Source organism: Aphanomyces astaci (assembly GCF_000520075.1).
Source record: "Aphanomyces astaci strain APO3 unplaced genomic scaffold supercont1.87, whole genome shotgun sequence".
In the NCBI taxonomy this organism is placed as follows: domain Eukaryota; phylum Oomycota; class Saprolegniomycetes; order Saprolegniales; family Verrucalvaceae; genus Aphanomyces; species Aphanomyces astaci.
Window position 1 is genome coordinate 75,478 of NW_009798350.1, and position 27,976 is coordinate 103,453.

Here is a 27,976-nt window from a genome sequence, read left to right on the forward strand (position 1 = left end):
TTAGCTTTATAGTAAAGCATTGAAGAATGTAGCTATCTTCTTTAAAGTAGAAATTTAGCATTATCTAGCTGCCCGAGTACCGAGGGGCAAAAGGGGATGATGGTCACATTCACTTCACTCTATTCAACCTTTTTTAGTCTAGGTATACCTCTAACAACAACCAATAATATGTTACTTTCTAGTCGCTTTGTTGCATGTCGCCTGAATGAACAGCTGTAGAGAAAGATAACTTCGAACTTGCCAAATCCGTCGTATTTCAAGCAAGCGTGTACTGTATGTACATGCGGGTAAGATGCCTCATGCCAGAGAGAGCTGTGTATGCACAGACCATGCTGCATAGGCTAAGCTAGTAATGGACTATATTGTAGTACGAGTAAGCTTAGTATTGCTGTAGGTATTACAAGGCTCGAGAAAAGCGTCATCAAAGTTCGTCCATTTTCGACATATATCTTAACGTTATACGCATGTCGACATGTCGTCCAAGTACAAAAAAACATGCACATGCGCAATTAAAATATTGCATCCGCAAAAATAATGAAATATCCGGATCAGCTCTTTCTCAAAGTGAAACGGCGCGCATTTCTGAAAACATGGACAGTGAGTGGTAGAAAGCGTGTCAGTACAGCAGCCAATGTCCCTCTCCAACAAAGGTGGATGACTGCAAGGAAACTCCAGATTTTGCTTTCGCCAACCCAGAAATGCCTCGATTTTGGCCTTCCATAACTTCGTGGTAACGTTAACGTTATGATGAGTTTTGGCCAGTTCCTGCATACAGTATCCCGGATGAGTGGTCGAAGAAAAAAATACAGGCGGCGTAAAACACCCATCAAAATAAATTGGCCAAACATCACAAATTGCACAATCAGGACAAAGAGACGTCAGGTCAAGCTTGAAGATATAAGACAACGTAGTACACTGTACTATTATATACGTATATTAATACTACGTATTAATAGTACTATTAATACAGTACTACTATTATTGCAACACAAGCCATTACTATTAATAGTACTGTAAAGGGAGCGGTATAATCGAAGACGTATGTCATTGCATCCTGTAACTGCCGAGCCCTGGAAGAGCAGAATGCAATGCATGAGATGCACTCGTGGTCCTGTGCTGCTTCATGGCGTTGGCATTGAATACCCAGACCAAGTCTAATCATCGATCTCGCATCAGATCAATTGATTTATTGACGCTCTGATTTTCAGAATGGACAAAGCGTGGGATTTCAACGAGCGCAAATTGAAAAAGGTGGTTCAAGATTTGCCAGGAACCTTATGTAAGCAACGTAAAGAAACATAATAATGCAGTTATAACCTTTTGTTTTGAATATATTCAAATGGCTTCTTGAAATGTGTTTATAATTTTTCATTTCACTTCCTACCTTTCGAGGCCCCGCCATGTCAACTTCTTGGAATCCTTCTCTCGTATCCTCCGACCAGAAGACTTCCTTCCGCGACTGCATTTTGGCATTCGTCACCGAAGCATGTTATCTCGACGCTTGTTCCTTCTTCGCCCCCTCGTGCGCGCCCCTTGGGCGTCCACATCCTTCTTCTCCACCAGGAAAAACTACTTTGAGGAATACGAGCGCAGCCTCGCGAGCCCAGAGTCGTTCTGGGCCGACGCCGCCAAAGACATCCACTGGTTCAAGCCGTACTCGACCGTGTTGGACCAATCCAACTCCCCCTTCAACAAGTGGTTTGTGGATGGCGAGATGAACACGTGCTACAGCGCCGTGGACGAGCACGTGGCCAACGGCCGCGGCGACCAAGTGGCAATCCACTACGACAGCCCCATGACCGGCACCAAGATTGACATCACGTACAACGAACTGCTTGACCAAGGTATGTTTGACCTGTCTAGCGATGATCCATGACATCCCTTGCAAAGTGTCTCGGTTCGCGGGGGCGTTGGCCGCGGAAGGCGTGACCAAAGGGGACCGCGTCGTGATCTACATGCCGATGGTTCCCGAGACGGCGGTTGCCATGTTGGCCTGTGCGCGCCTGGGGGCGATCCATTCCGTGGTCTTTGGCGGATTTTCCGCCAAGGAATTGGCCATTCGCATCCAAGACGCGTCGCCCAAGGTGATTCTGGCAGCCAGTTGCGGCCTTGAGCCCAAGGGCGTGATCGAATACGAAGCACTTCTCAAGGGCGCGCTGGCCCTCAGCACCCACCAGCCCCAGCGCTGCGTGATCCTCCAGCGCTCCCAGTGCGAGTACGCCATCGACTCGCCCCGCGACGTCTGTTGGGATGCGTTTGTCCAGCATGCGACGCCGCATGCATGCGTGCCTGTGCTCTCGACGGACCCGCTCTACATTTTGTACACGTCTGGCACGACTGGCAAGGTAAATCAAGGATATATCACCTTCTAGGATGAAGCAATTTCTCGAACCATTGCATCGTGTAGCCCAAGGGCGTGGTGCGCGACAACGGAGGACACAACGTCGCACTCAAGTGGGTGTTTCAACACGTGATCGGCCTGCGCCCTGGCGACACGTGGTGGGCAGCGTCCGACTTTGGTTGGGTCGTGGGCCATTCGTTCATCGTGTACGGCCCCCTCTTCCTCGGCTGCAAAGTACGCTATGCCATTCGTCTAGCTAGTGCAAAGTGACGTTATCGACTCATGTGTGACACTGTTGAGCAGACTGTGATTTACGAAGGGAAACCAGTGGGCACGCCGGACGCAGGCGCGTTCTGGCGGGTCATTGCCGAGTACAACGTCCGCAGCATGTTTACAGCGCCCACAGCATTGCGGGCGATTCGAAAGGAAGACCCGAACGCGCTCCAAGTCGACAAGTATGCGTCGCAAATGAAAAAACACCTTCGGTATGTACGAGTGCAATGAATTGCTTCATGTTACCACACGTCATATGTGGCTACATCGTCATGGTGTATTCTTATCTGTGGGGGTATGCAGGTCGTTGTTTGTGGCGGGGGAGAGAGGGGACCCAGCGACGATCGAGTATTTCATGAATCAACTCCGGATTCCAGTCGTGGACAACTGGTGGCAGACAGAGATTGGGTTCCCCGTGTGTTCCCAGATGATGGGTATGAACCAAACCCGATTGGACGGCCGCGAGTGCCCTGGAATCAAGCTCGGGTCGGCAAGTCGACCTGTACCCGGCTTTGACGTGGTGCTGCACAACCACGACGAGCCCACGGAGGACCCGAATGAGGTCAAGGAAGGCAGCATCTTGCTGCGGTTGCCGCTGCCTCCAGGTGGATAGTACCCTCACAATATAGTAGGTCCAAGGACTGATGTATTGCAGGATGCTTTACAACGCTCTACAACAACGAAACTGAGTACGTGTCCAAGTACATGGAGGAACACCCGGGCTTTTACACGACGGGGGACGCTGGGTTTATCGACCCCGACAATTACGTGTTTGTATGTACAGTGACAGTTGAAACTTGTAACGGGCAATGATATATATCATTTTGGGCGTAGATCATGTCTCGTACAGACGACATCATCAACGTCGCGGGCCATCGATTGAGCACTGGCGCCATCGAAGAAGTCGTCCAACGCGACGACAACGTGGCCGAATGTGCCGTGGTCCGTCCCGTGTCTCATGTTGGATCGATCGTGTGAAACACGCTGCTGTAGGTCGGTGTCGCAGACAACCTCAAGGGCCAAGTCCCGATTGCACTCGTGGTGCTGAAATCAAATGCGAGCCAGTCCAAAGCCGAGGTCGCCGCGGCCATCGTGAGGCGCGTGCGCCAAGACATTGGCGCGTTCGTGTGCCTTCGAGACGTGGTCGTGGTGGAGCACTTGCCCAAGACCCGGTCGGGCAAGATTGTGCGCCGCACGATCCAGACCATGGCTGACAATAAACCGTTTGCAGTGCCCGCGACCATCGAAAACGAATCTGTCTTGGACGACATCCTCATGGCCCTCCAGTCCATCGGGTACGCCAAGCACCCCCACCATCTACGCCACCAACAAGTCGCAGCAGCACCCCACTAGCTACAGTATGCACTACAGTAGAAGCCCAGTACTAACTACACTGTACTACTTCGAAGGAGTATTATAGTACCAGGACACTTGAAAAACAAAATTGGTTAACTGTAAAATGATAATACAGTACATGTATTGTGCTCTCGATTCTCGTTGGAATTTAATTCGATTTGATTGGCTACTTCAGACGAGCTCAAAATTATTAGCCAATCAAAACCTTCTCAATGAAATTTAACCAATCAGATCGATTGTGGATCGGTTTGGTCGGCGCGATTCGGTTGCACCCCCCCACGCCAAATATTTGTATATCAAATCGACAATATATGTAGTGTATATATATGCAGTTCGGTAAGGTTTGTTCTATCTATACTAGTACGTATATGCAGTTCTCCAACGTCTACTTCTGGGCTAACGTTACAATATTGCACTACCAGATCATAGTAGTAGCTAGCCCCCAAGCATTTCGCTATAACCTAACAGTTGATTCGTGCAGTCGATGGCAACTCGTACTCAAGTACAACTTTAGCAGTACTGTCCATCCGTCCCCTTCAAAACACACACAAACAGCCTCGTCGTTTTGACTTCACGAGCCTCCTAATCCCAACGCACGACGTTCGTGGTGGCCACGCCAAAGCTGTGGAGCGTCTGGACCAAGTCCTTTTCGTCGATCGTCACCTCTTCCTTGGTCGCGAGGACCTTGACCTTGACTTGGTGGTTGGCCCGTTCGTCTTCGCCCAGCACGACAATGTACGGGATGCCAGCGTCCAGCGCATGTTGGAGCTGCTTGACAAACTTGGGGTTTTCCGACGGCAAAATCTCGGCGGCGATGTGCGCGGCCCACAGTTGCTGGCACACTTCGAGGCGCGGGACGAGCAGCCCCGCCGACGTTTGCGTGACGAGTACTTGAGATACGGGCGTGCGGAGGCCGTCGCGTTGCTCGGCGTGCTTTTGGAGCATGCCAAAGATGCGCTCGATGCCCAAACTCACGCCAATGCACGGGATCTGCGCGTTCGTGGCGGAAAACATACCCACCAAGTTGTCGTAGCGCCCCCCCGCGGCGATCGACCCCACTTGCGTCGCGGATTCGCCCGTGAGCACGAACTCGTAGATGAGGCCGGTGTAGTAGTCGAGGCCCCGGGCCAGCGACAGGTCGAACGACACGTAGTCCAGCACCCCCATGGCTTCCAGGTATGACCAGAGCAGGCCGAGCTCTTTCATGGCTTCGGCGGCGGCGGGGTGGTCGCCAAAGCGCTTGTCGGCAATCAGTTGCGCATACAGGGCCTTGGGACTGCCCACTTGCGTCACAAATCCCTGGATGCGGTCGGCGACTTCGGGCGCGATGTCCTTCTCGTCGACCATTTCGGCGCGGACAACGTCCCATGGCTCCTTGTCCAGTTTGTCGATGGCACTGCACGTCGTGCGCAGTTTGTCGGCTGGCACGCCGCAGAGTTCGAGAATTGCATCGAGCAACTTGCGGTGGCTCAGCTTGATCTTGAACGGGCCGAGCTCGGGGAACTGCTGCAGCACTTCGATCCCGATTGAGATGACTTCGGCGTCCGCGAGCATCGTCGGGTATACGCCCGCAATGTCAAAATCGCACTGGTAGAACTCGCGGAACCGACCGCGGGCAATCTGCGGGTTATCGCGGCGGTACACGCGGGCGATGGCGTAGCGCTTCATGTTCCCAGGGTTATGCAGCGCCATAAAGCGCGCAAACGGAACTGTGAGGTCGTACCGCAGCGCGAGGAGCTCGCCCCCTTGGTCGGCCAAGTCGTAGATGAGCTTGGAGTCTTCGCCGTACTTGCCCGTGAGCGTTTCCTTGAGTTCAAACACGGGCGTTTCAATCTCGACGCCGCCGTGGCGCTTGAATACGGCGCGGACCTTGTGGAAGATTTGCTCACGCAGGTGCATTTGCGGCGGCAAAAAGTCTTGTGCGCCCTTGGCGATCTTAGGGCGACGCTTCTCACCGCCGCTCAGCCCACTCAACTTGGCAAACAAGTCCTCGAGAAACACCACCGCACCCTGCACGCGAAAGTCGAACGGGTTTAGGTAGTCCTGCGACGCCGTCAAAAACGCCCGGAACGCCGAGCTGCCGACGCCGGCGCCCAAACTGTCCTTGGCCGCCTTCTTGGCTGCCTTTTCCTTGAGCTTGTCGGCCTTTAATCGTCGCTTTTCCAGCACCTTGGCGCGCTGCGCTTCGCTCATGGCCGCCAGCGCCTCGTCCTCTTTAGCTTCGGCGGCAGCCTGCTTGGCCGCGACTTCGGCCGCCTTGGCAGAGTCGACGCCCTTGACGCCACCTCCGCCTTGCGAGGCTTCCTGCGCGGCCAAAATGGACTTGGCTGCACGAACTTCTCCCGTCAGCTGGGTCGTCGTCGCTTCGACCAAGGCAAATGTGGCCGCTGGAGAAGCCAACGATTCGACGGCGACCGCCGCCGCAGCAGAAGAGGTCGGCAGAAGTGCCACGCGGCCCCGCGACCCGTCGAAGAGCGCCTCGACGGCGCTGTGGAGCGACAACAGCGACTGTTTGAGCAATTCTGGATGGAACGACGACAGGCCGAGCGCACTCCCGGTGGCGTTCAAGTCAGTTTCCACGACTTTAGCGGCGGCGGCAATGGCGTCCCGAGCAGGGCCATGGTACTGTGGGATGGACCGGATGACCAACGAGTCCACCTTGTCAGAAGCCACGGCGTACTTGGAGTTGTCGAGCATGACTCGAAGATGGGTGGCGACGGTGAGCATGCCGCGGTGGGGGCGGGTGCTGTCGTGGGCTTCCTGGAACGGCGAAGGGGACGCTTGAAGTGCTTCGCAGGTGAGGGCTGCCACAGCATCGGAGATGGGCGTGAGACCCTTGGCGCCGCTGACGATGGAGGCGACAACTGCTTGCAACGACCCGCCGCCTTGCGTCAACGTCGCTTGTTCAATGGAACTCAGGGCAACCGGCAAGGAGAGTCCGACAGAGGCAAGACCTTCGGATAAAGACACTACGTTCTTGGACTTAAGCGTAGCCTTGCCATGGCCCTTCAAGGCATCCAATAGTGCAATGGAAGCCGCGTCGACGTCGACGAGTTTCGTCGTGGGGGCGGGGAATTGAGGAATGAGGTCGGCGTTGAGGAGCGCAACAAGAAAGTCCAAGGTTTCAAGGATGGCGTTCGAGCGAAGCAATGTGTGTTTGACAATGAAGTTCACACGCGACAGCACGAAGGCGCGTCCGAGTGCGGGTGACAAGAAAGGCCCGTCACCTGGTGACGAAGCAGACGGCAACGCAACCACGCGGGCAGCGTCATCCTTGTGCAAGTCCACAACAGCCAAGGGTTCCAGAGCGACCTTAGCGCCGACGAACGCAACGGAGCTGAACTCTTCCAAGCTGAGCTTCTTCGAGCCCACCGTGACGCGGTTCGACATTTCTACGCTGGTAGATCAAAAATGCAATATATGCGACCAGTGATGCACAGTCATCCGGATATCCACCAAAATCCGGATAAATATCAGAGCAACATTCATGCAAACCATAGAAAATTTCCCTCGGTGCGAACTCGTAGTTCAAGGCGTAGCGTATAAATACATGGAGCGCTGTTACCAGGAAGGCACATCAGTGATGCGTTGATCAACGTTAAGCTTCGTTCATGGGGTTTGGCTTGACGTAACGTTACTGGTAAGTGAAAGTACAACGTGATAGACGAGGTTTCATTCGTCAAAATTATAAGATATATCAACCCATTTTTCATGGCAATGTCCCAATACATAAGCACTTTTTAACCAATCAAGAGTTATAGCAGTTATGCGGTTGATTCCATTCTTTTTCCGCGCGAGAGGCCATGTCAGGCATCTCCATTGGCGCGTCCTTCGGCGGCGGCGCGAAGCGCGAAGAAAGCTTGAAGCCCATGACCAGCATGGCGATGCATCGAGTGAACTTCCCCGACGATATTGACGACGAAACGGCGAACGCTATGATTCCGCACATCGTCGGCCATCGCGGCGCCAAGATCACTGCTGCAGGAGTTACGTCCAACTGTACCCTTAAGCTCAAGGTGGCCAAGGCGGGCTCGAAGAGCTACTTGTCAGTGGCTGGTCAGAATGTCCTACGTGCCAACCACGGGGCAAGACTTGCGCAGCAGTTGATTGACGAGGCGCTTCAGTTAGTCCTCCGAAAGCAAGGGTTGGCTTCCATGGCATACAACCAAGCTGGCGCAACCTCTCGACCGCTTCCTCCACCTTCTCAACGCCCTCCTGCGCCTCAGCCACGAAACACTTTGCCCAGCGTCCCAATAGTGCAGACCCCTCTGCCCAAAACCCAACCTACGCCTACTCCCATACATCGCTACAATACTCACGATGCCTTTCTTCACGATGGAGCTCCAAGCTCCTCCGACCGCGGGAAACCAACTGCCGTGCCGCCAAATCCATCTCGCAAACCTTCAGTGGCTGCATGCAAGCCTCCTCCAACTCGAGTGCCGGTCGCTGCACCTGCTACGCTTCCACCCACTGCCGCTCCATCGAAGGGTTCCATCGCTCGAAGCAAACCCAAAGCAATAGCCACTACTGCCCAGGAGCCGACTCCACCACCAAAGAAACGCCGGCGTCAACAAGAGCACCACGTCATCGAGATCGATCTCGACACCCCAACGACCCCTCCACGAACTGGTCATACCACCAACCCAAGCCCCGCGGCCCAACCCGCTCAAGCACAAGTACTCGGTGACGTGTCCGACAACGCCCCTCAAGAAGTTCAAATTGTATACTCGAAGCGAGGTAGAACAAAAGTAAATGCCCCTACCCCTACAACTACCCCTGCCCCTGCCACCGCCACCAAAGACGACGACGCCACCAAGCCATCCTCCGACCTCGTTCGGCGCCGTCCGAACCCCCCTTCAACCCCCACTGTCACCAACCACGTGCAAGTCACTTCGCCGCCACTTGCGACCCCCGACTCCCTTTCACGTCATGCACACGCCCCCCGGTCCACCGGCCCCTTGGCATCCGACTCCACGCCTCCTCCATGGTCGTTGGTCACGTGGACGTCGGCCCTGCAAGCCAATCTTGGGGACGTGGCCACGCATGGCAGTGCCCACACCAGCCTCAAGCAGCAGTTCCGCGCCGCCAAGCGGCGGTGGCGACTCGCCGACACCCGCGTGCGGCACCTCCTGGCGATCCAGTCCCTTGCAGCGCATGTTGCCCTCCCAGACACAGATTGGACAGGCGCAGCCACCACCGACCTGCGCCAACTGCATCGCCGCATGCTTCGGGAGCGCATGGGGGCCGACCATCCCCGCCTCATGGTCCTGCCAGAGGTGTTGCGGCTCGCGGTGCCTCCCCCCGCGCCGCAGTTTTGCAACCGGTTGATCCGCCTTCAACAGCAACTTCCCCCCCATCCGTTCGAGTGTTTCGACGCCCTTCCAGACATGTCGGCGCTGTCCAAGGCGAAACTGCAACGGTTCATGCAACCGAACGCAGACTTGGAAGAGTCCTGCCGTGTCCACGAAGAGCTGGTCGAGTCTGCCGCGTCCGTCGCCGACATCCATGAGTTTGGCGTGCATGTGGTACATGTGACACATGTACTGCGATCTATCGTGCGGCACCGCGCGGCGGCGAAAGAGTGGCTCTATCGCGGCTACCAGCATGCCGTCCCCGCCGCCTCGGATGGACCGACGGCGTGGCAGGACTCGTTTCACGAGTGGCGAGACGTGGTGGTGGACGCGGTGCTGCCATCGGCCTTGCCTCGAGAATGCCACCCGTTGGTCCAACGAACATGCGATTGGTATCCATACTTGCTGCCGTCGGTGTTGCAGTGGACACGTGTCATGCAGACGAGAAGCGTCGAGACAAAGCACGAGGAGGTGCCACCCCTGCACGACATGGTCTTGAGCTTGCTACTGTCGTGCAAGATGCCGTTCCCAAAGCTGATTGAGCACCACAAGCTCCTCCAACATCATGTGAAGGCCTTCCTCGTCGCCCTCGCAAAGCAACAGGTCGTGGAATGGGCCCAGCTGCTCGTGGAGCATCCAGATCTTCGCGATCTCGTCGTGAACGAAAACGAAAGCGTTGATGAAGTTGGACATGTGCATCTCTTGCCAGGATTTGAATCCCCACCCCATCAGTTGTTCGACGACGACATCCCTCCCTGCCAAACCCTGTCTGCGTTGGCGGCGCTGGCACATCAGCAAGCCCGATTGTCCAAGCGCAGTTGATATGTATGCGTGGGATGACCTGTCATGTAGAGAATGTGAACGTTGCTTAAGTTGATTCCACGCATTAACACTGTGAGTTTCGGGCAGCCTCATCACGCCGTTATCGACGGCACCAGCTGTACCTCCACTCAACATCGGTGCCTTTGAGAATACATAACCTGTGAGATTTAATTCTAGATCCTTCGGTTACACCTGCACAGAAAGTTCTCGATTATTAATACTCTGTGACAATCCATGCTTGAATGGAGTTCGAATATTCTCGAAGCACGCACTCTCCACCAATCCAAATGCAGGATTTTGCTACAGTTGCCGTGGATTGGTCAGAATTCGAACTGCGTAAAGTGGTGGGGGGGCACTGATCATCGCCATTTTACATTTGATTCTGTCCAAGGAACCTACGTAGCATGTCGGTCATCGGGATTGACTTCGGGAACGTGGAATGTGTCGTTGCCCAAGCCAAGCGCGGCGGTATCGACATCATCCTCAATGAGAACTCCAACCGCAAGAACCCGTACGTCGTAATGGACAAGTCCTGGACGACTTCATGTATCTGACCACACGTGTGTAGGAACATGGTGTGCATGGCGGGCAAGCAACGCTACATTGGGGAAGCCGCTGTGAGCATGGTACGAATTTTCCTTGATTGTTGGCGGTGAAAAACATGCGTGCTGACTGTCATGCTAGGCGCGCACCAACTACAAGAACACGGCGACCGACGTGAAGCGATTGATCGGCCGCAAGTTTTCTGCGCCCGATGTCCAAGAAGAAATTCAGAATTACGGCTTCAAGTGCGTGGAATTGCCGTCGGGCCAAGTGGGCATTGTGCTCAACTACAACGACAATCCAGTGACGTACTCGTGTGAGCAAGTTGTTGCGATGATGTTGAACAAGCTGCAAAACATCGCCGCCGTCGCCAACGACGGGGTCAACCCTGCGTACGGTGTCTTGTCGTGCCCAGGGTACTTTACCGACGTGCAGCGCCGTGCGATGTTGAACGCGTCCAAGATCGCGGGGCTCAACTGCCTCCGTTTGATGAACGAACACACGGCCGTGGCGCTCGGGTACGGCATTTACAAGTCGGTGCGCAACTTGTTCCACGAAACCAACCCGGAGCACGTCATGTTCATTGACATGGGCCATTCCGGCTACACGGTGTCGATTGTGAACTTTGTCCAAGGCAAGTTGCAAGTCAAGGCCGTCGCGTACGACCGTTTCCTCGGGGGTCGCAACTTTGACTTTGCACTGGCCAAGGACGTGGCCGAAAAATTCGAAGCCAAGCACAAGAAGAACCCGCTGGCCGATGCCAAGGTAAACTAACTGCCTTTGCACTTGCTTCCATTCACAGGTTGTCACTCACTTGTGTTGTAGTCGCGCCTGAAACTCTTGTCGGCGTGCGAGAAGACCAAGAAGAACTTGAGTCCCCAGGGCGTGACGTCGTCGGTGCTCAACATCGAATGCCTCGTAGACGAAATCGACTATGCGTCCAAGGTGAGCTTGGACGAGTTCGAGACGCTCATTGCGCCCCTCCTCCAACGCTTGGAAGGTCCGATCCAATCTGCGTTGGCCGATGCCGGTCTCACCGCGGACAAGCTCAGCTGCGTGGAAATTGTCGGCGGTGGCGTGCGCGTCGCGTCCGTCAAGCGCCGGTTGGCCGAGATCCTCGGCCTGGACAAGGAGAAGCCCAACTTGGGTCTCAGCACGACGTTGAACGCCGACGAAGCCGTGGCCCGTGGCTGCGCGTTGCAATGCGCGATCCTGTCGCCGTTGTTCAAGGTCAAGGACTTCTCGATCTCGGACATCAACAACTACCCCATCCGCGTGTCGTGGGAAGGCGCGGCGTCGGCGGACGACGACACGAACGAAGACGAGACGGACGGCGCGGTGCAAACTCCAGCGAACGCTAACTCGATCTTGATTTTGACCCGCAAGGACGATTTCCCCACCACGAAGCGCATCACGTTCCGCCGCTCCGAAGCGTTGGTCGTGGAAGCCAACTACGACGAGACCGCCACGCCGTTCTTGCCCCCTAGCCCGTACACCAACTTGGGCAAGTTTACAATCTCGGGCATGTCGGCCGGCGAAAACGGCGAAGCGCCCCGCGTCCGTGTGAACGTCCGCCAAGACATCCACGGGTTGTTCGAAGTGGCGTCGGGCCAAATGATGGTGGAGATCAAGGAGGAAGAAACCAAGGAAGCCGAAGCCAAGGAAGGCGAGGAGAAGAAGGAGGAAGGCCCGAAGAAGAAGCGCTTCCGCAAGGTGGACCTCAAGGTGGAGTCGCAAGTGAACGGGTTGACGGCCGCGGATGTGAACCGCGCATCCGAGGAAGAGCTGACGATGGCCCAGCAAGACCGCGTGATTGAAGAAACCGCCAACAAGCGCAACGAGCTCGAGACGTTTGTGTACGACAACCGCAACCACTTGAGCGACAAGTACAGCGAGTTTGTGTCGACGTCGGACCGCGATGCGTTTGATGCCAAGTTGAACGACATGGAAGACTGGCTGTACTCGGACGAAGGATTCGACTCGACCAAGTCTGTGTTCCAGACCAAGTTGGATGAACTCCGCGCCCTCCTCAAGCCCGTTGACGTCCGGTACCAGGACCACCAAGACCGCCCCGAAGCCCAAGCTGAATTGAAGGCTGTGATTGAAGAGTACAAGAAGCTCGCCAACTCGACGGACGACGCGTACTCGCACTGGACGGACGACGAGTCCAACAAGCTGCGCGACGTCAGCACCAAGGCCGAGACGTGGCTGTTTGACCAGTTGAACGCCCAAGCCAACGTGCCGTTGACCCAAGACCCCGTGGTCACGGCCGACCAGATCCGCAAGAAGATCGTGGAAACCCGCGCGTTGGCGTTGCCCATCATCACCAAGCCCAAGCCGTTGCCCAAGGTCGAACCGCCGGCGGCCCCCGTGACGTCCAACGACGAAGACACCAAGGAAGGCGACAAGATGGACTTAGATTAAACAAACTACAATGTTACGTCAAACTTACATAGCCCTTGTAGTACAGAAATACTTTATCGCAGATGAGGATGGGAATATAAATGGATCGTCAGAACTCGAATGACATTATGTCGGATTATAGCTTGGATGGAGTCGACGCGACGGCCGCGGCGAGCGACTTGGCCATCTTTTCCAGGGCCCATCGCGGCATTTCGGCCGTCACGGGCAAGTACACGAGGCTTTGCATCACTTTTTTCGAGATCACGGGGTCGAACGAGGCATCCGTGGGGCTACACACAAACACAACCATGAAACAAGATGTCCATCAAGCATCGTACTGGGGGACAAACGCCAGCTGGGTGGCGCCGGCGGTCACGTCAAAGCCGTCTTGGATCATGGCCGCGGCGACGTGGCGGGGGTGGGGCACCAGCACGGGGAAGAGCCAGTAGTAGTGGTTCTTGGCCAGCACCCCCGGCACGGACGTGTGGGGGATGCCTCGAAGCAGCTGCTCCAGCTCCTCGCTCTTGGTCCTACGAATCAATCAGTCCTGACGACATCTCCCATTGTGTGTGGTTGTTCAATGTACAGTACTTGCGCTTGGCCACATATGCCATGTCAAATGTCGTGAGCTTGCGGCGGAGGAGAAAGAGAAGGGGCATGGACGGACGTTGGCGGATGCCCGAGATCAAGTCGCCGGCAAACCCGCGGATCTGCGACGTGATGACTTCGTCCGCGCTGTCTACAAGGGAGATATGGGGGTGAACTTGTACTCGAGCGTGTGTGACGATGCTACTGTACATACACCCGAGCTTGGAAACGACGTGGAAGAACAGACCAAACATCGCTGGCGTGGTCAGCGAGTGCAGCACCGAGTACTTGAGCAGGCGGTGGAGAAAGAACTTGCGCGACCGAGGCTCGTACGAGTTGTTGATGGATCGCATCTTGCGAAGGATGGCGCGATCGCTCACGCGCAGCATGCCGCCGCCAAACGCTGTGGACGTCTTGATCGTACCAAAGCTGAACAGCGCCACGTCTGTGGCGCGGTGGCCAGTGTAGGCCGGCCCGCAGTATGCTTGGGCGCAGTCCTATGATGATATAACGGATGGGCATGGGACAATACGCGAACTTGGGGTCGAGTCCTGCGATATCGTCGACTCGTACTTCGAGCAAGAGGATGTGGTGCGCTTTGGCAAACGCAGACACCGTGTCCAAGTTGTTGAGCGTGCCAAACACGTGGGCCACGAGAATGCACTTGGTGTTCTAAGTACGATCATTAGACTTGTCACATTTCACTTTGGATGGTCGTACGGCGGTGACGGAGCGCTCCAGCACGTCCATTTGCATGGCCAGCGTATTCTCGTCCAAATCCACGGGCACCGCCACGAGGCCGTGGTGGTGAATGACTTTGAGCATGTCTGGAATCGTAATGGACGAACAGATGATCTCGCTGCCCTTGGGGAACGCCATGGCTTGCAGAAACAGGTCAAACCCAGTGCTGCCATCATACAAGGTAAGCACACAATCAAGATGGAAGAGGATGGGGTACACACCGGACAGAGAGACAGGCCAGCGCTCGACCTTGGGGGTCGAACACGGTCTCCAAGTCGGTCGCAAGGGTGTCGCGGTCGGTCTCCTTCAGTGAAAAGCATGATGCGATCGCAGACATGATGTCCGAGTATGTGATGTCCAAGCGCTTGCGCGGGAAGATGGACCATGGCAGGCTACCGCTGTGTTCCTCAAACTTGCCTACATCAGCATGAAGACAGTGTGCATGGGGATGGTGGCATCGAGAGAGGGCACTACCAAACGGTTTCAGGGCCATCGAAGGTCAAGCTGGAAGCAATCAGAACTCGAAATGTACTTTCAAAGGCGAGAGTATTACGCACGCCATGAGATCCTGCATCCATTCGTCGTGCATTTCGCCATGGTCGCATTGTATTCTCTTGCATTTTGTATACACGCTTCAATTTATTTATTTATCACTTACAGTACCACGACGAACAGTTGGGTCAGTTTGCATCAACATTCTTGCGAACAAGTCACAACAGCATCACAAAGATCACTTGGTGACCAGCTAAACCTGCAAATGCATGAATCCTGCCTCGTAACTCCTATGCCGCATCACACCCCGTCGCAGCTGCCGTATCTCATATCTCACGATATGTTGGACTACATGTGTAGCCAGCCTCCCCTCCAAAGTGAAGGCCATTCCACCATGTTCATCCTTAATCATCAAACTCGTGGCTACATTCCGACGTGGCCGACGGCGGCGTGCCCAGTTCACTCAGGCGGTCCGTGTCGACGTCTTCCGGCTCACTGGCGCCCCTGCCGCCCATCCACATAACCACGTGAGTACTCGAAAAAAGGCGTCATCAGTACACGACACAGGCTTACGATTTCGATCGACTCCGCAGAAACGACGACGGACTTCGTCTGAACGACGACATGGTCGGGATGGACATGCGCTCCAACGATTCCGTGACGCTCGACTTGCGCCGCAGCAGCGACGACTGCATGTCCTTGATCTTTTCTGGCGATGGAAAGTGAATCTTGCGCTTGATCGTTTGCATCTTCTGCTTGGCTTGCACCGATCGATGCAGCAGGTTCGACTTCATCGTGCTAAAGGTCGAAGTCGTCGGTGGTTTTTGGTCGTCCTGGGTAGTCGTGATGGGGCCGGCTGCTTCCACGCGACCGTCTGCGACATCGTCCGCCACGCCGCCATACTCTTCTTCGTCCACATGCAAAGCCGACGCGTCGTCGTCGGCGGCTTGATTGGTGTCTGGTATGGCCATGGGAACCACGCGGCCATCGATAGGCATGTACGGGGATAGCCCATGCTCCACGCGCAGCACGTGGCAATGGTAAAAGTAGTTGCCCCAGAACACGTCTTCGGCAAGTTTGTACGACAACTCAAAGTGACGCTACAATACGTACGGTGACGTGGCGATTGTCATCGTGATGACTTTGAACCTGTCTCAGCTGGTCGTCCAGGGCAAGGAGGGCCGGGGCAATCTGGACAAATCGCTACAACCACACACAAGCGCGTGAGAAATATGTGATTTGAATGTATCATCATGCTATTGGACGTACGTCGATGTCGAAGATGGGCTCCAGAGTCGGTAGGGACAACCGATGGAAGTTGGCCTTTGTCCTGCTGATGGAAAACACGCCGTCTTTGACCTCATCGTGTGTGCATCCTTCCTGTGAACATGGGTGGTGATGACATGCATGTGAGCGGCGCATATCAGTGGGGTTTTCGCATGACGTACGGCGTCTACCCATGGCAAGTCCAGGATCATATCGAGGTGGGTTTCTTCTGACGCTTCGAACGCTTCTGCCAGAGACTCCTGTGCCATGAGGCTGGCCTTCTCCACCACCTTTGTCGACTCCACCGCCAAATACTTGGCCGTTTCCACGGCCGACGTCGACAGATCCATGGCATCCTGCGTCAATTGTCGCCCGAGCTGCGATGCGAATGAGAAGAAGCCTAGAACGACTGGGTGTCTCAATGAACGACCCTCGATGAATGTTCCTCTTCGATCAATCTTGAATACCTCTGGACGTTCCATAGTCATCTGGTGCGGCGGCATCCTCACTGTCAGTCGCTTCATGCTCCACGTCTATCATCTGTATGTCTTCGCTCGTTGTGATTGTGTCATTAACCATCTCGTCCCTCTTATCCGGATATTCTTCGACATGCCATCCATTTATTTTATTATATGGTGAAAAGAAAGGACAACTATTGCGATTTCAAGTATTTTATTCGAGAAACGATCTCGTATCCGGAAGAGGCACAATGACACTTGACGCCAGTTCACACCATGGGAGTACATTTGTACTACTACGTATTATTAATAATACTATTGTGCTTTTCACATATTTTGGCTAATCTGGGTATAAATAAATACCCGCTTTTAACCAGTGGGTGACGAAGTTTTAGATTAATTCAACTTAGTTTTAGCTAATCGGAAGTACCTATGATTGGATGAGCAAGAGCTGTTCCTGCAGCATATGTTGCTAACCTGAAGCGTTTGCCCATTTCATTTCGGCAAACGCGGGGGTTTACAGAGTGGATTACCTAATACACGCGAGTGTGATTCTTGACTATGCTCGATAAAGGTTGATGTTGAGTGCTTCTTGCTCGACTTTTCGTGCCAACGAGTTGCTAACAAGCTGGCTGCAAAGCTCGTGTGAGCTGGTGCACTGCGAGCTTACCCCAGTAGGTCATTACTCTGCATGACTGCTTGGCCACGGGAGTTAATAAAACGAAGTAGTTTTAGTAAAACAACGCAAGTTTTAGATCAGCCAATGACAGAACGGTGGGGAAGCTTACTTTTACGTCGAGTGCAACTTCAGTTTAGGTTAAACTTTGGATGGTTTTAGGAGCTAAAACAACGGGCAAAATATGTGAAAAGCACAATAACTGTAACACTTCCTCTGTTCCAAAATACTATTGGGGGTATTTTTGAGTGAGGTCTATACTTGGAAATTGTATTGGAAGTTGCCCTAGGATCTGATATATTTCTGAGAATTTTCGTATTTTATTCAAATTCACATTTTTACGACCAACCGGGTGAGGATGTGACGCACACGCAGTTATGGTAATAGCAGATCAAATCGATATGAGCTTCCATAAGAAGACCTATATCATGAAATACAAATGCACAAGGCTTCTATTGACATATACTGCTTTTGTCGCATAAGGCATCACGACACTTGGCTCAGATTTCAGATCATTCAACGCAATGTTTAGCATATTCATGGCACTAACTATAAAAGGTAGAATAAGTTTGCACAAGCACCAGGTTGAAAAGATTTGCAATAGCATTGGCTATAACAAAGGAATAGATGCATTCATAGTGGTCATTATTGACTCACTCGCGAGTTCGAAGTGCTGTTGTTCATGTTTGTTTCCCCATGGTTGTGTAGGAAAAAACGCTCCACGACTGTCTTCTGAATCTTGCAACATAGATATGCAGTGTGATTTAGATGATTTGGAGGATAGCTAGCTGTCTCTATGCATCAATACGAGTCTTTTGAGCCTACAATCTCCACAATTGGACCAGAAATGAATGAATGGCCGATATTTACAGTAAATCATCTGATTATACTTTCTTGTATGGAATCGATTTCATCCTCGACTGCGAATAAAATTAAACAAAAATTATGTCGTTCCACATGGAATAGGCTAGGAAAAAAGCCTAATTAGAGACAAATAGCGATTATACTTCATAAAATATGTCCCGTCCCGTAAACCCACAATAGTATTCTGAAACGGAGGAAGTAGTACGCACCATGGCTCGTGAAACAAATTGTTGCTATATCGGTATGGGAGACTTCCAAGAATTGCGCATTTGTATTAAGGGTGAGTTTGGATGCCAAAGAAAAGGCCGAAATCTTCGATATTTTGGCAATTTTTAAGAAATCGGCAAAAAAACGAAAAATCTGTCTGGATCGAAAATGTGGAGAATTCAATCTTTTACCAATTATCTAGTTTTTCGCCAAAAAATATACTCGGAGTAAAAGAGATTCAAGGTTTTTTTCTGAACATGGCAATGAGAATCGTTGATCCAGACAGTAAAAATAGGTGACAACCAATTTCTTCGAATTATTTTGAAACAAATTTTCGAAATATTAATTGGACAAAAATTGGGGTGTGATCGAGACCCACCCTAACGTTAGTATAACTTTTTGGGTGTTTCGGAGAATTGCCATAATTCCTATTGAGGAATCGTTGTTGAATCCTGTAAAGTCCTAAATTGTAGACAAATTTCAGGGCTATCCACCAATTAACGTTATCCACACCACACGCAATGTATTTCGGATTGTGAGCTCGTCATGTAGATTGGCATAAGCTTACCTCTATAAAGTGGTGTGCCAATTGATGATCTATGTTTTAACCTTTGGTGTTGTATGGATACATATTCAGAGATTTGCTCTGTGATTGGTGCTTTTCCGATTTGGGGTTCAGTTAGGTTTATACTTATACTACCTCAGGTAGGTATTAACTGTAAGTGCAGGCAAACATTCAATGCACTACAAAAACCAAGTAAAAGGAGTATGTATTTAAAAAGTTTACACCCTGCATGAGGTCACAGCCACCGCTCATGCGATATCCTTTTCTTCCATGCACGTATCCATCAATTCCAATGCAATCGCAGCCACATTATTGCTCTGACGGATTTTGTAGTATCGACCCCAACAATCGCATGCATTATAACGTATTAATATACGCCATGAATTGGCACTTTTCGCTCAATGTGTATGCGTCCGATGTCAAGCAAGGCGATCCAGTCATGAGTTCCTAATGATCTCGCCAATCTTCTGACTGTTGGTTCAAGCTCTGGAGCGGCACGAGTTCGCGCAAGACCCTACAACACATACGTTAGTCAGTCGATCGATATCTATCAACAAGAGACGCACGGGTGCCACACATATTCCTTGGTCGGGTCCTTTTCTTCGGCCATTTGCTGCAGCAACGCCGTCTGGACGTCCATCGCGCGCGCCTGTGCCACCTCCTCTTCCAGCAAGGACACGATCTTGGCATTCGCCACCAGCGCTTCCTTCTGCCTCAGCGCCGCTTCCTCCTCCATGCGTTTGGTTTCTACCTCTCTCTGTCGCTTGCGTTCCCTTGCATTCTCAGCTTCCGCTACCCACTGGTACATGTATATGCATCGTCCACATCAACATGGTAACCATTGACGTGTGATTTGCTGCTAGCTACTACCTCGTCAGGGTACTTGCGTCGATGGTCTGCCAAGTCGGCGAGCCCCACGTCAATGTTATCACATTGCTACATACACAACCTGAATCAGCACACATGTCGTTTCAACTACATGTATGGCGCCATCGTACTTCAAACTTGGCTTCGATGCGTTCCAAGGCGGCGCTCTACTCGACAACAAAGCGACGAGAATCCGGTCATTTAAAGCAGCACCGCATCATGTCTACCTCGTCCACGAGCTGCGCTTGCGCCGTTTCGCGGAGCTTGGTTTGCAGCATCATGAGTTTCTGCATGTATTTCTAGTCAATCCAAGCATGAGCTCAAGCAAATGACATGCACTCCCACGGTTGCACAAACACTCCCACACACGTACGTTGCGAATGTGAAGCACTTGCATGGCGTGGTTCATCCTGTCCCGCAAATGGATGGGCGATTCCTTCGCCTCGATCTCCGCGGCGGTGACAAAGTACTTGGACGTCGCCATCTTCATGACGTCCTTGTGCTGGGCCTGCAGCAGTCCTTCAAGGTACTCCACCACGCGCTTGGCATGATCGATCTGTTTCAAGCAATCCACGACCTACATACGTTCCAGTCGTCGTTAGAGGGTTCGAGAAATAAGATACAAAGACGAACCGGATGCGCGGCACGGGCCTTCAGACCCATGGGAAGGTCGGGCTCGAGCTCGTTCACCTGCTCAACATGCTCACTCGCGGGCTCAGCCTTTCTCGTGTGCTTCTCCTGCCATGCCACCGGCAATGGCTCCCCCGTTTCCTTCCACATGACGCGAATGGCGTCCAAGGGATACAACGTTTGGTCGTACCACAAGCGCAGGATCTTGAGCACGGTGTCGCGGTCGGCGGGGGAGTTGCTCACCAACGACACTGCCTCGGGCAGCAACGGTAGCAATGCTTTCTGGAACGACGTGGACTTTGCCTTGAAACTCTTGAACAAGACGTGATTCGCCACATACAAGAACGGAATGCGGTCATGAGTGTCGCTATCTCGCAGGTTCGCCATCCATAATGCGCACAGATCTTCTGCATGCGACTCGTCGTCTTGGTTGTGCATGAGGAACAGGTCCGCGACGGCGTTGATTCGCTCGTTCGAGTCATCGAGCTCGGCCAGTTCGCTCTCGATCTCGGCACGGCCCCACACTGCAAAGTCCACCACACCGTCGTCCACACTTTTCACATCGGCCTCGATCTCAATCGCCGCGCTTGACTCGTCTCCGCCTGCCATCATGTTGGCCAACGGGGTTCAATATGTGCTTCGAATTCCAGTATCCGGAGGTCCGGATAAATATTTCTGTTGAAGAAGGATTATAAATTCTGCTGAGAACCTCAACACAAGTACTAATACTAGTACCAGGGAACGCGACAGGAGTCGTAATGTTAACGTCAGTATAAAGCACTAAAAGGGCATCTACCGGTAGGGACATTCCGTTCCCTACCTGTAGTACAGAAATGCCGCAAGCCGCAGGCTGCGGTTAGCAATGTAGCAATGAGAATAGAACGATCCTATTCGCCAATTATTTTCACTTTCTATCATATCATTGGACAATAATTTGGAAAGGCACTTCCTGCCTTACGAATTCATCAAAAAGTTGCGTTTCAGGGGGAGTCTGGATGTTAAAGAAAAGGCCAAAATCTTCGATATTTTGGCAATTTCTAAGAAATCGGAAAAAATTAATAGAAGTCTGTCTGGACTGAAAATCTGGAGAATTCCATATTTTGCCAATTATCTAGTTTTTCGCCAAAAATTAAAAAAGCGGGTCGCGGGACTTTTCCTGAAAATTGGAGAATCGACCACTTTCTTTCGAAATCAGTTTGATCCAGACAGCAAAAAAACTATTGACAGTGAAGTTGAAATACTTTGAACAAAACGAAATATTAATTGGGCAAAATTGGGATGTATTATATAAAGAAGGCCAAATTCTTCGATATTTTGACAATTTCTAAGAAATCGTCAAAAAATGAAATATTATCTGTTTGGATCCAACATTTGGAGAATTCTATATTTTGCCAAAGACCTCGTCTTTCGCCAACAAATATGAAATAAGTTCAAGGAGCAATTTTTCTGAAAGTTGGCAAGAACTGAGAATCGTCGAGATTCTTTCAAAATATGTTTGACCCAGACAGTGAAATATAGTGACAACCAAATTCTTCGAATTACTTTGAGGGTGGCTCGGGATCACATCCCAAGTTTTGCCTAATTAATATTTCGAAAGTTTGGCTCTTCGAAGAATTTGGTTGTCACCTACTCCCGGAGTACTTCAGTAGTACTTCGAAGTACCTCGAAGTAGTTTTTTGCTGTCTGGATCAAACTGATTTTGAAAGAAAGTAGACGATTCTCAATTCTTGCCAGTTTTCAGAAAAATGTCCCTTGAACCTCTTTTTTAGTTTTTTGGCGAAAAACGCGAAATTAGGCAAAATGTTGAATTCTCCAAATTTTGGATCCAGACGGGTAATTTCTCATGTTTTGCCGATTTCTTAGAAATTGCCAAAACATCGAAGATTTTGGCACTGACTTGGGTCGTCCCAACACCTCGGCCACGGCTATAGCTGCATTGCATTTGGAACTATAATGACCAATTTGCCATCATCCTGGGGTTTAACTGACTGTGAACTTGGACGTCAGCTTCGTATGTCCCAAATGAAGATGGTCACATTTGCACGCCTGGCTAGAAAACGTAGACGGGAGACGTAAGTTGCTGTAATGCGGGTTTTTATGGCATTCCCGCATATATACCCTACGTCAGCTTCGTATGTCCCAAATGAAGATGGTCACATTTGCACGCCTGGCTAGAAAACGTAAACGGGAGACAAAAGTTGCTGTAATGCGGGTTTTTATGGCATTCCCGCATATACACCCTACTTAGTGGATTGCACGGCACCCGTATATATTGGGCGCTCCCATTACAGTATTTCTCAAAATTGTGGATGTAGGAGCACAATGAAGTCGGAATTGACAGACTGTGACCCCAAATGATGCAGCAAAAAGTAAAGGCAAGATAATTAGGTCGAATTTAAGCCAATCAGAATTGAGTCGGATGAGATGTCCGCCTTTATTCGATCACAACACCATACTGTATTCTGTCAGAAAAACGGCCATTTTTCCAGAAAAATCTTTGAATGGCAAAAGTATGAAGTCTGAATCTAGTAAAAGACCTCCATAATTTTCGGGTGATTTGCCCAAATTATGATTGAAAAAAAAAACACACCGATTTGGCGATTTTTTTTCCTGTCACTGTCCTGGCTCTACGTTTGTGATATTCTTAGAATTTTCAGGAAAAATTGGAGACATCCAGACATTTCACGTTGAACTTATGGCGTCAGTTTTTATACCTTTGAAGTATATTACTTTGGGAACTTGGAGAAAAGGAAAAAAGTTGTTAAAAAACTCCTGGTGGAATATCACTTGTGGCACCCGCCCTTACATGTTAAACCCGTGTCTTTATCTTGATTTAACTGTAAGTATACCCCAACATTATTCGTAAATGACCACTAACGGTCAGACCTTTCATGTTATGTAGGTTTGTGTTCACGTTGTGGACTTGCACTTCACAGTCAATCGGAAATGAAATAATTTTTCCAAAATGCGGTTAGCCTCTACTGGAGGGTGCGGGAAATCGCGAAAACCAGTTTGGCAAAACCCACTCACTATGCGTAACCGTATTAAAATTGACAGGTTGAATTTCAAACGAAAATAGAATACTTTTGGCAGTAATAAAATGTAAACAGGTGCTTACATTTTGTAAACTGACACGATGGATGTACTTTCGTGGTCGATTTTGACTCTATTTGAACGTATTTTCATTCCATAATCTAGGAGAGTAATCCCAAAGTTGCGCTCTCTTATATGAACCAGAACAATATGAACTTCAAGGAGGTTTACAGGTTTCTGCAAGTTGGGGGGTGTAGGTTAAAGATTGATCTACGAAACTTCAATATTTGAGGTACGATTTCACATGTACTCCGTATTGTATACCAACACGAAGTTCATGAATCTGATTACATATTCCTTGAAACTTGGTGAGAGGTCTACTAGTATGGACAATAAAAATGGAAGGACTTGGACAAAGTTTAGGTAGGTTTTTTAGGTCAAAGTATTGAACTTTCAGTTTACAAAATGTAAACTGGGCTGTTTACATTTCGAAAACATTTTAAATTAAGACTTGTCCATCTTTTCGTTCAAAATTTTATTACGTTTTGCGAGTTTTTCCCAGTCGAAACCGGTTTTCCGTTAGATACTTCTTTTCTCCTACTACTCCTGGAGTAGTATTCTTCATGGGATATGTGACTTTGGGAAAATTTTCAGACTTGCCAAAACGGTTTGTGGCATAAATTTATGAGATGGCGGCATCCAGACCAGCCTTTTCTCTACAGTTGACGAGTGGAGAGTTTCGTGACCCGTCGTTCAGTACACATTGAGAAATCGCTGACCTGCGTCGCGCCTTTCCCGCATACCAACACATGCGCAATCTGTAGGATGTATATAAATAAATCGCCTCAAAACGGATATATTTCGAGTAAAAATATGCTTGTTTAATAGAAACATCAGTATCAACATTGTCAAGATATTAATATTATGTAACTGTCATTCACATGCGAACGCCGTTTGACTCCGTGGACGTGGCAAGGTTCAATTCTTTGTTGACTTGTATGTGCTAACTTGAATAAAGTTACATGTACCTGACACTGACGACACTGGTGCTCCATGATTTGAAGGAATCAAATACCTTTACAGTTAATTCTTCATAATAATCATTTGTGCCCTGTTCCCTCATCTCCCTGTCAAAATAACTGCAAATGATGTTAAGCTTGTTATATGTAATAATATGACGCACAATATATTTAACGTAAATGCTGGAGTAAGCCCGGAATGTATTACATCGAAAGATGAGCTTGATTGGCAGGAATGCAATTCGTATTTCGAAGTATGATAGCCAATCAAATACTGTTATTTCATTCCCACTCGAAGAAAAAGTAGGCCTTGCCAGCAATTTGGGAGGGGATGTGGTTGAAGACATTAGCGAAACTCAACGAAGCATTGGAATAGATAACTTGAACTCATTGTCTATTCACCCGCATGGATATGCATTGCTCAGGTGGCATGGGAGTGCCCCTCTGGCTTCCAGCAGCAGTAGATCGCGCAGGTTGTCGTTGGTGAGAAGTGCGCAACTTCAACGTAGTTCAGATCGGAATCTCCCTAACCAAGTGCAATCTAACTAAACACGTTCGAAGGACTGGAGTAGCGATTATTCTCAGCATTTGTCGTTCATTCACGGCTTGTCGTTCCTCATCAAACGGCATGAGAGACAGAATACTTGATTAATGGCTTGGAGCTACAAAAGTCACTGGACTACGGGAATTAACAACATTTTATGGCTACTCCAAATTGATTCACTAACGCTTGCTCATGTCTATGGCAAGGTAGGATGTGTACTTATGTAGGGAATCTAGACCAAGTCTAATTATATCCTAGATACGTTGACGGATTCGTTCGAACAATTGGAGAAGGGCCCCACTAGTATTCAAAAACTGCTGGGGCAGGTGCTGGGCATTGTGATCGACGCAACCGCCTACGAAGATGCAAAAGGATTCACTGTACTTGCGCTTTGCCGCCGGTGCCGTTGCATCTGCCTCTGCGGAGATGGCCACACTTCCTGTGGATATCACGAAAGTACGGTTGCAAGCCCAGGGGATGGCAAGTACTAGTGGTGGTACCACTAGTGCGTCCGTCGTCAAGTACACCGGCATGCTGGATGCAGTGCGGAGGATCGCGATAGATGAAGAAGGTCCACTGGCGCTTTGGAAGGGAGCGCAACCAGCCGTGGCACGACAATTCGTGTATTCCAGCATGTGCATGGTGCTCTACGAACCTTTTCGCGATGCCATCACATTGTTCCGTGGCAACAACAACGACGGCGCCAGCGGCATGTCGTTTGCTCAAAAGCTAATGGCTGGTGGGCTCGCTGGTGCGTTTAGTGTCAGCATTGCGAATCCGTACGTGTCCTGCCCATGTAACTTGTGAAATCTCTTGACATTCTCCACCAGGGTTGACGTAATTAAAGTTCGTATGCAGGTACCCCGTCTCGTTCAAACTCGTCAGGGTATCACGCGATTGCTCCATAGGCCGATCGAAGCGGTGTCCTATACAGCGGCATCACGGACGCAGTGGCGAAAATCCATCAACAAGAAGGGTTCCGGGGATTTCTTAAGGTAAGTGACAACGATGCGATGCTCGAATTTGATTGTGAATTGGTGCAAATGTGTGTTTTGCATATTGATGCCAGTTGCATTGATATTGACGGTGCAAAGTGCACTTTGATCCAACGTGGGTTGCGTTGCAGGGCGTGGGTCCAAACGTCACGAGAGGCTTCATCGTCAACGCCGCGGAACTTGGGGTGTATGATCAAGTGTACGTGATCACGTCATCGTCTGTCACGATGACATGTCAGGGTTTATGACGTGGCCATGTTAGGAAAACGTCGTTGATTTCGCACGGGATCGTGGAAGAAGGAGGCATCGGGGCGACGTTTGGGGCGAGTCTCTTTGCCGGGCTCGCGGGGGCGGCGGCATCCAATCCGTACTTGTTGACGTCATCCTCTCCCATGTGCTAACGTGATCACTAGCGTGGACGTCCTCAAGACCCGATTGATGACGCAACCAGCTGGCGCGGCGGCGCTATATACAGGCATGTTTTCCTGCGCCCGCCGCACGTTCCAGGAGGAAGGCGTGAAGGCGTTCTACAAGGGGTTCATTCCCAACTGGATGCGCAAGGCGCCGTGGTGTGTTGTGTTCTTTGTCACGTACGAACAATGTCGCGCGATGATGGCGGCGCAGGACGCCACGGCAGTGACGTTTGTGCTGAATAGCAACCAGAAAAAAGTCTAAGGCAACGACCGTAGCAATGTATGTAGTAGTAACGTTAAGCAATGCATTGGAAAAAGCAGAGTGTATTGCACTAGCTAGTACTTCGAAGTATCACATTTGTATCATCACTGTCGCTCCAAAACGAGTACGTAGTATATTGTGCTTTCGAGTGAAATTTCGTGTTGTGGCGTGGTTTCTGGTTGGAATTTAAATCGATTTGATTGGCTACTTCAGATGAGCTCAAAATTATTAGCCAATCAAAACCTTCTCAATGAAATTCAACCAATCAGATCGATTGTGGATCGGTTTGGTCGGCGCGATTCGATTGCACCCCTTCCCCAAATTTGTTATCAAATCGACAATAAGTGAGGCATGTTTGAGTTGGAAAAATGGGCAGACCATCCATGTACTATTTATTATTAATAATAGTACAGGGGTGGTATTAATAATCAAAACCTTTGCAGTTTACCAAGTAAATCATCGAAAATTGTTACTTTTGGGAGACAAGGACTTTTACTCCTACTGCAATACTATTAATAGGAAGAAATTCACTAACGTTAGTATAGATTTTTCCTCAATCCCGATAGAGTCACAAACCAAGTCATGTTGGTGAGTTTGTTGTTGACGATGGTAATGAGCCGTGGGGTATTATCATGTAGAAGTCTACAGTAACCCCTCACGTCATTATGACTACCCCGTAGTGTTGATCGTTATACTTGCAGCGATGTACAACCCCTGCATAGTTCACACCCTGCACAGCCCTTCGGTACCCTCTACAATAATTCTACTGCATAGCGTCTCCCCACGCTACATACTTCGAAGTACTAATTGTTAAAGCGCATTCTCTAGAAGTACTACCGTATAATGCGATTGAGGATGTACATTGCATATTTGAGTGCGCTAACGGGGTAGAATATAGAATGCGCATTGCCTATCGGGCTCGGGGAGGTCAATAATTGTGGAGGTATCTACAGAAGGACATCACGGGGATGCACATCGCTGCAATTGCAACCATCAAAGCTGAATGGCAGCATCGTTGATGGTGAGCATCTCCGTTCTACAAGTACATACCTAGTGCGCAATTTCCAAACTTGTACCTACCTGTCGTTAAGCCCCAGAATTACTAAGTGTAATACTCGGAGTAGTGTACATACTGTACTCACTCGAACTCACATTTCACACATGTACATACTTTCGAACATCATGCGTGGCATTATTATTCTTAACTCATAGTCAGCGCATGCACGGTTGCCTTCCCTGACATTCCCCTCAATACATGTACCTCAGT

The 27,976-nt window shown here is 50.5% G+C and overlaps 8 protein-coding genes across 18 annotated transcripts; 4 read left to right on the forward strand and 4 right to left on the reverse strand.

The window, feature by feature from the left end:
* The first annotated feature begins 1,424 nt into the window (after positions 1-1,424).
* On the forward strand, positions 1,425-4,105 carry H257_16481 (hypothetical protein). Of its 8 annotated transcripts, XM_009844921.1 has the most exons (8): positions 1,425-1,844; positions 1,891-2,345; positions 2,408-2,575; positions 2,645-2,826; positions 2,918-3,219; positions 3,270-3,388; positions 3,449-3,556; positions 3,608-4,105. In XM_009844921.1, the coding sequence occupies exons 1-8, from the start codon at positions 1,487-1,489 to the stop codon at positions 3,965-3,967; spliced, it is 2,052 nt and encodes a 683-aa protein (XP_009843223.1). In that variant the 5' UTR covers positions 1,425-1,486; the 3' UTR covers positions 3,968-4,105. The 8 variants fall into 8 exon arrangements, with proteins under 8 accessions (XP_009843223.1, XP_009843222.1, XP_009843218.1 ...); XM_009844920.1 differs by having other exon boundaries at positions 2,918-3,388; XM_009844916.1 differs by having other exon boundaries at positions 3,270-3,556.
* A 166-nt stretch (positions 4,106-4,271) lies between these two features.
* On the reverse strand, positions 4,272-7,371 carry H257_16482 (histidine-tRNA ligase). The gene has a single exon (XM_009844922.1). The coding sequence runs from the start codon at positions 7,358-7,360 to the stop codon at positions 4,553-4,555; it is 2,808 nt and encodes a 935-aa protein (XP_009843224.1). The 5' UTR covers positions 7,361-7,371; the 3' UTR covers positions 4,272-4,552.
* A 367-nt stretch (positions 7,372-7,738) lies between these two features.
* On the forward strand, positions 7,739-10,306 carry H257_16483 (hypothetical protein). The gene has a single exon (XM_009844923.1). It carries the CDS (start codon positions 7,774-7,776, stop codon positions 10,141-10,143), a length of 2,370 nt encoding a protein of 789 aa, XP_009843225.1. The 5' UTR covers positions 7,739-7,773; the 3' UTR covers positions 10,144-10,306.
* A 173-nt stretch (positions 10,307-10,479) lies between these two features.
* On the forward strand, positions 10,480-13,210 carry H257_16484 (hypothetical protein). Its single transcript, XM_009844924.1, has 4 exons — positions 10,480-10,654; positions 10,712-10,769; positions 10,828-11,451; positions 11,512-13,210. The coding sequence occupies exons 1-4, from the start codon at positions 10,548-10,550 to the stop codon at positions 13,108-13,110; spliced, it is 2,388 nt and encodes a 795-aa protein (XP_009843226.1). The 5' UTR covers positions 10,480-10,547; the 3' UTR covers positions 13,111-13,210.
* On the reverse strand, positions 13,192-14,934 carry H257_16485. Of its 2 annotated transcripts, XM_009844926.1 has the most exons (8): positions 14,893-14,934; positions 14,640-14,835; positions 14,398-14,584; positions 14,251-14,349; positions 13,892-14,174; positions 13,681-13,828; positions 13,428-13,619; positions 13,192-13,379 (listed from the first exon to the last, which is right to left on the reverse strand). In XM_009844926.1, exons 1-8 carry the CDS (start codon positions 14,909-14,911, stop codon positions 13,226-13,228), a joined length of 1,278 nt encoding a protein of 425 aa, XP_009843228.1. In that variant the 5' UTR covers positions 14,912-14,934; the 3' UTR covers positions 13,192-13,225. The 2 variants fall into 2 exon arrangements, with proteins under 2 accessions (XP_009843228.1, XP_009843227.1); XM_009844925.1 differs by having other exon boundaries at positions 13,192-13,619.
* Positions 14,935-15,164: 230 nt separating this feature from the next.
* H257_16486 lies at positions 15,165-16,733 on the reverse strand. 2 transcript variants are annotated; one of them, XM_009844928.1, is made up of 6 exons: positions 16,644-16,733; positions 16,359-16,576; positions 16,180-16,290; positions 16,060-16,113; positions 15,484-16,010; positions 15,165-15,414 (listed from the first exon to the last, which is right to left on the reverse strand). In XM_009844928.1, exons 1-6 carry the CDS (start codon positions 16,714-16,716, stop codon positions 15,315-15,317), a joined length of 1,083 nt encoding a protein of 360 aa, XP_009843230.1. In that variant the 5' UTR covers positions 16,717-16,733; the 3' UTR covers positions 15,165-15,314. The 2 variants fall into 2 exon arrangements, with proteins under 2 accessions (XP_009843230.1, XP_009843229.1); XM_009844927.1 differs by having other exon boundaries at positions 15,165-16,010.
* Positions 16,734-19,245: 2,512 nt separating this feature from the next.
* H257_16487 lies at positions 19,246-21,085 on the reverse strand. Of its 2 annotated transcripts, XM_009844930.1 has the most exons (7): positions 20,447-21,085; positions 20,187-20,390; positions 20,041-20,112; positions 19,945-19,980; positions 19,817-19,882; positions 19,513-19,745; positions 19,246-19,460 (listed from the first exon to the last, which is right to left on the reverse strand). In XM_009844930.1, the coding sequence occupies exons 1-7, from the start codon at positions 21,053-21,055 to the stop codon at positions 19,394-19,396; spliced, it is 1,287 nt and encodes a 428-aa protein (XP_009843232.1). In that variant the 5' UTR covers positions 21,056-21,085; the 3' UTR covers positions 19,246-19,393. The 2 variants fall into 2 exon arrangements, with proteins under 2 accessions (XP_009843232.1, XP_009843231.1); XM_009844929.1 differs by having other exon boundaries at positions 19,513-19,882.
* A 4,259-nt stretch (positions 21,086-25,344) lies between these two features.
* On the forward strand, positions 25,345-26,783 carry H257_16488 (hypothetical protein). Its single transcript, XM_009844931.1, has 6 exons — positions 25,345-25,818; positions 25,870-25,897; positions 25,948-26,034; positions 26,166-26,233; positions 26,297-26,401; positions 26,448-26,783. The coding sequence occupies exons 1-6, from the start codon at positions 25,403-25,405 to the stop codon at positions 26,707-26,709; spliced, it is 966 nt and encodes a 321-aa protein (XP_009843233.1). The 5' UTR covers positions 25,345-25,402; the 3' UTR covers positions 26,710-26,783.
* Positions 26,784-27,976: the final 1,193 nt, after the last annotated feature.

Excerpts from the sequence above, each read along its gene's own strand:
- H257_16482 (XM_009844922.1), bottom strand. The coding sequence starts at position 7,360 with ATGTCGAACCGCGTCACGGTGGGCTCGAAGAAGCTCAGCTTGGAAGAG.
- H257_16483 (XM_009844923.1), top strand. The coding sequence starts at position 7,774 with ATGTCAGGCATCTCCATTGGCGCGTCCTTCGGCGGCGGCGCGAAGCGC.
- H257_16488 (XM_009844931.1), top strand. The coding sequence starts at position 25,403 with ATGCAAAAGGATTCACTGTACTTGCGCTTTGCCGCCGGTGCCGTTGCA. Across the intron at positions 26,035-26,165 it reads GGTTCCGGGGATTTCTTAAG|GGCGTGGGTCCAAACGTCAC; the intron begins GTAAGTGACAAC and ends GTTGCGTTGCAG. Across the intron at positions 26,234-26,296 it reads CTTGGGGTGTATGATCAAGT|GAAAACGTCGTTGATTTCGC; the intron begins GTACGTGATCAC and ends TGGCCATGTTAG.
- H257_16487 (XM_009844930.1), bottom strand. The coding sequence starts at position 21,055 with ATGATGGCAGGCGGAGACGAGTCAAGCGCGGCGATTGAGATCGAGGCC. Across the intron at positions 19,981-20,040 it reads AAGCGCAGCTCGTGGACGAG|AGCGCCGCCTTGGAACGCAT; the intron begins GTAGACATGATG and ends GTTGTCGAGTAG. Across the intron at positions 19,746-19,816 it reads GACGCAAGTACCCTGACGAG|TGGGTAGCGGAAGCTGAGAA; the intron begins GTAGTAGCTAGC and ends TACATGTACCAG.
- H257_16484 (XM_009844924.1), top strand. The coding sequence starts at position 10,548 with ATGTCGGTCATCGGGATTGACTTCGGGAACGTGGAATGTGTCGTTGCC. Across the intron at positions 10,655-10,711 it reads AACTCCAACCGCAAGAACCC|GAACATGGTGTGCATGGCGG; the intron begins GTACGTCGTAAT and ends ACACGTGTGTAG. Across the intron at positions 10,770-10,827 it reads GGGAAGCCGCTGTGAGCATG|GCGCGCACCAACTACAAGAA; the intron begins GTACGAATTTTC and ends CTGTCATGCTAG.
- H257_16481 (XM_009844921.1), top strand. The coding sequence starts at position 1,487 with ATGTTATCTCGACGCTTGTTCCTTCTTCGCCCCCTCGTGCGCGCCCCT. Across the intron at positions 2,576-2,644 it reads CCCTCTTCCTCGGCTGCAAA|ACTGTGATTTACGAAGGGAA; the intron begins GTACGCTATGCC and ends ACTGTTGAGCAG. Across the intron at positions 3,557-3,607 it reads ACGTGGCCGAATGTGCCGTG|GTCGGTGTCGCAGACAACCT; the intron begins GTCCGTCCCGTG and ends ACGCTGCTGTAG.
- H257_16485 (XM_009844926.1), bottom strand. Across the intron at positions 14,350-14,397 it reads TGGAGCGCTCCGTCACCGCC|AACACCAAGTGCATTCTCGT; the intron begins GTACGACCATCC and ends GATCGTACTTAG. Across the intron at positions 14,175-14,250 it reads ACCACATCCTCTTGCTCGAA|GACTGCGCCCAAGCATACTG; the intron begins GTACGAGTCGAC and ends ATATCATCATAG.
- H257_16486 (XM_009844928.1), bottom strand. The coding sequence starts at position 16,716 with ATGATAGACGTGGAGCATGAAGCGACTGACAGTGAGGATGCCGCCGCA. Across the intron at positions 16,577-16,643 it reads TGACTATGGAACGTCCAGAG|GCTTCTTCTCATTCGCATCG; the intron begins GTATTCAAGATT and ends CAGTCGTTCTAG. Across the intron at positions 16,114-16,179 it reads AGCCCATCTTCGACATCGAC|CGATTTGTCCAGATTGCCCC; the intron begins GTACGTCCAATA and ends GTGTGGTTGTAG.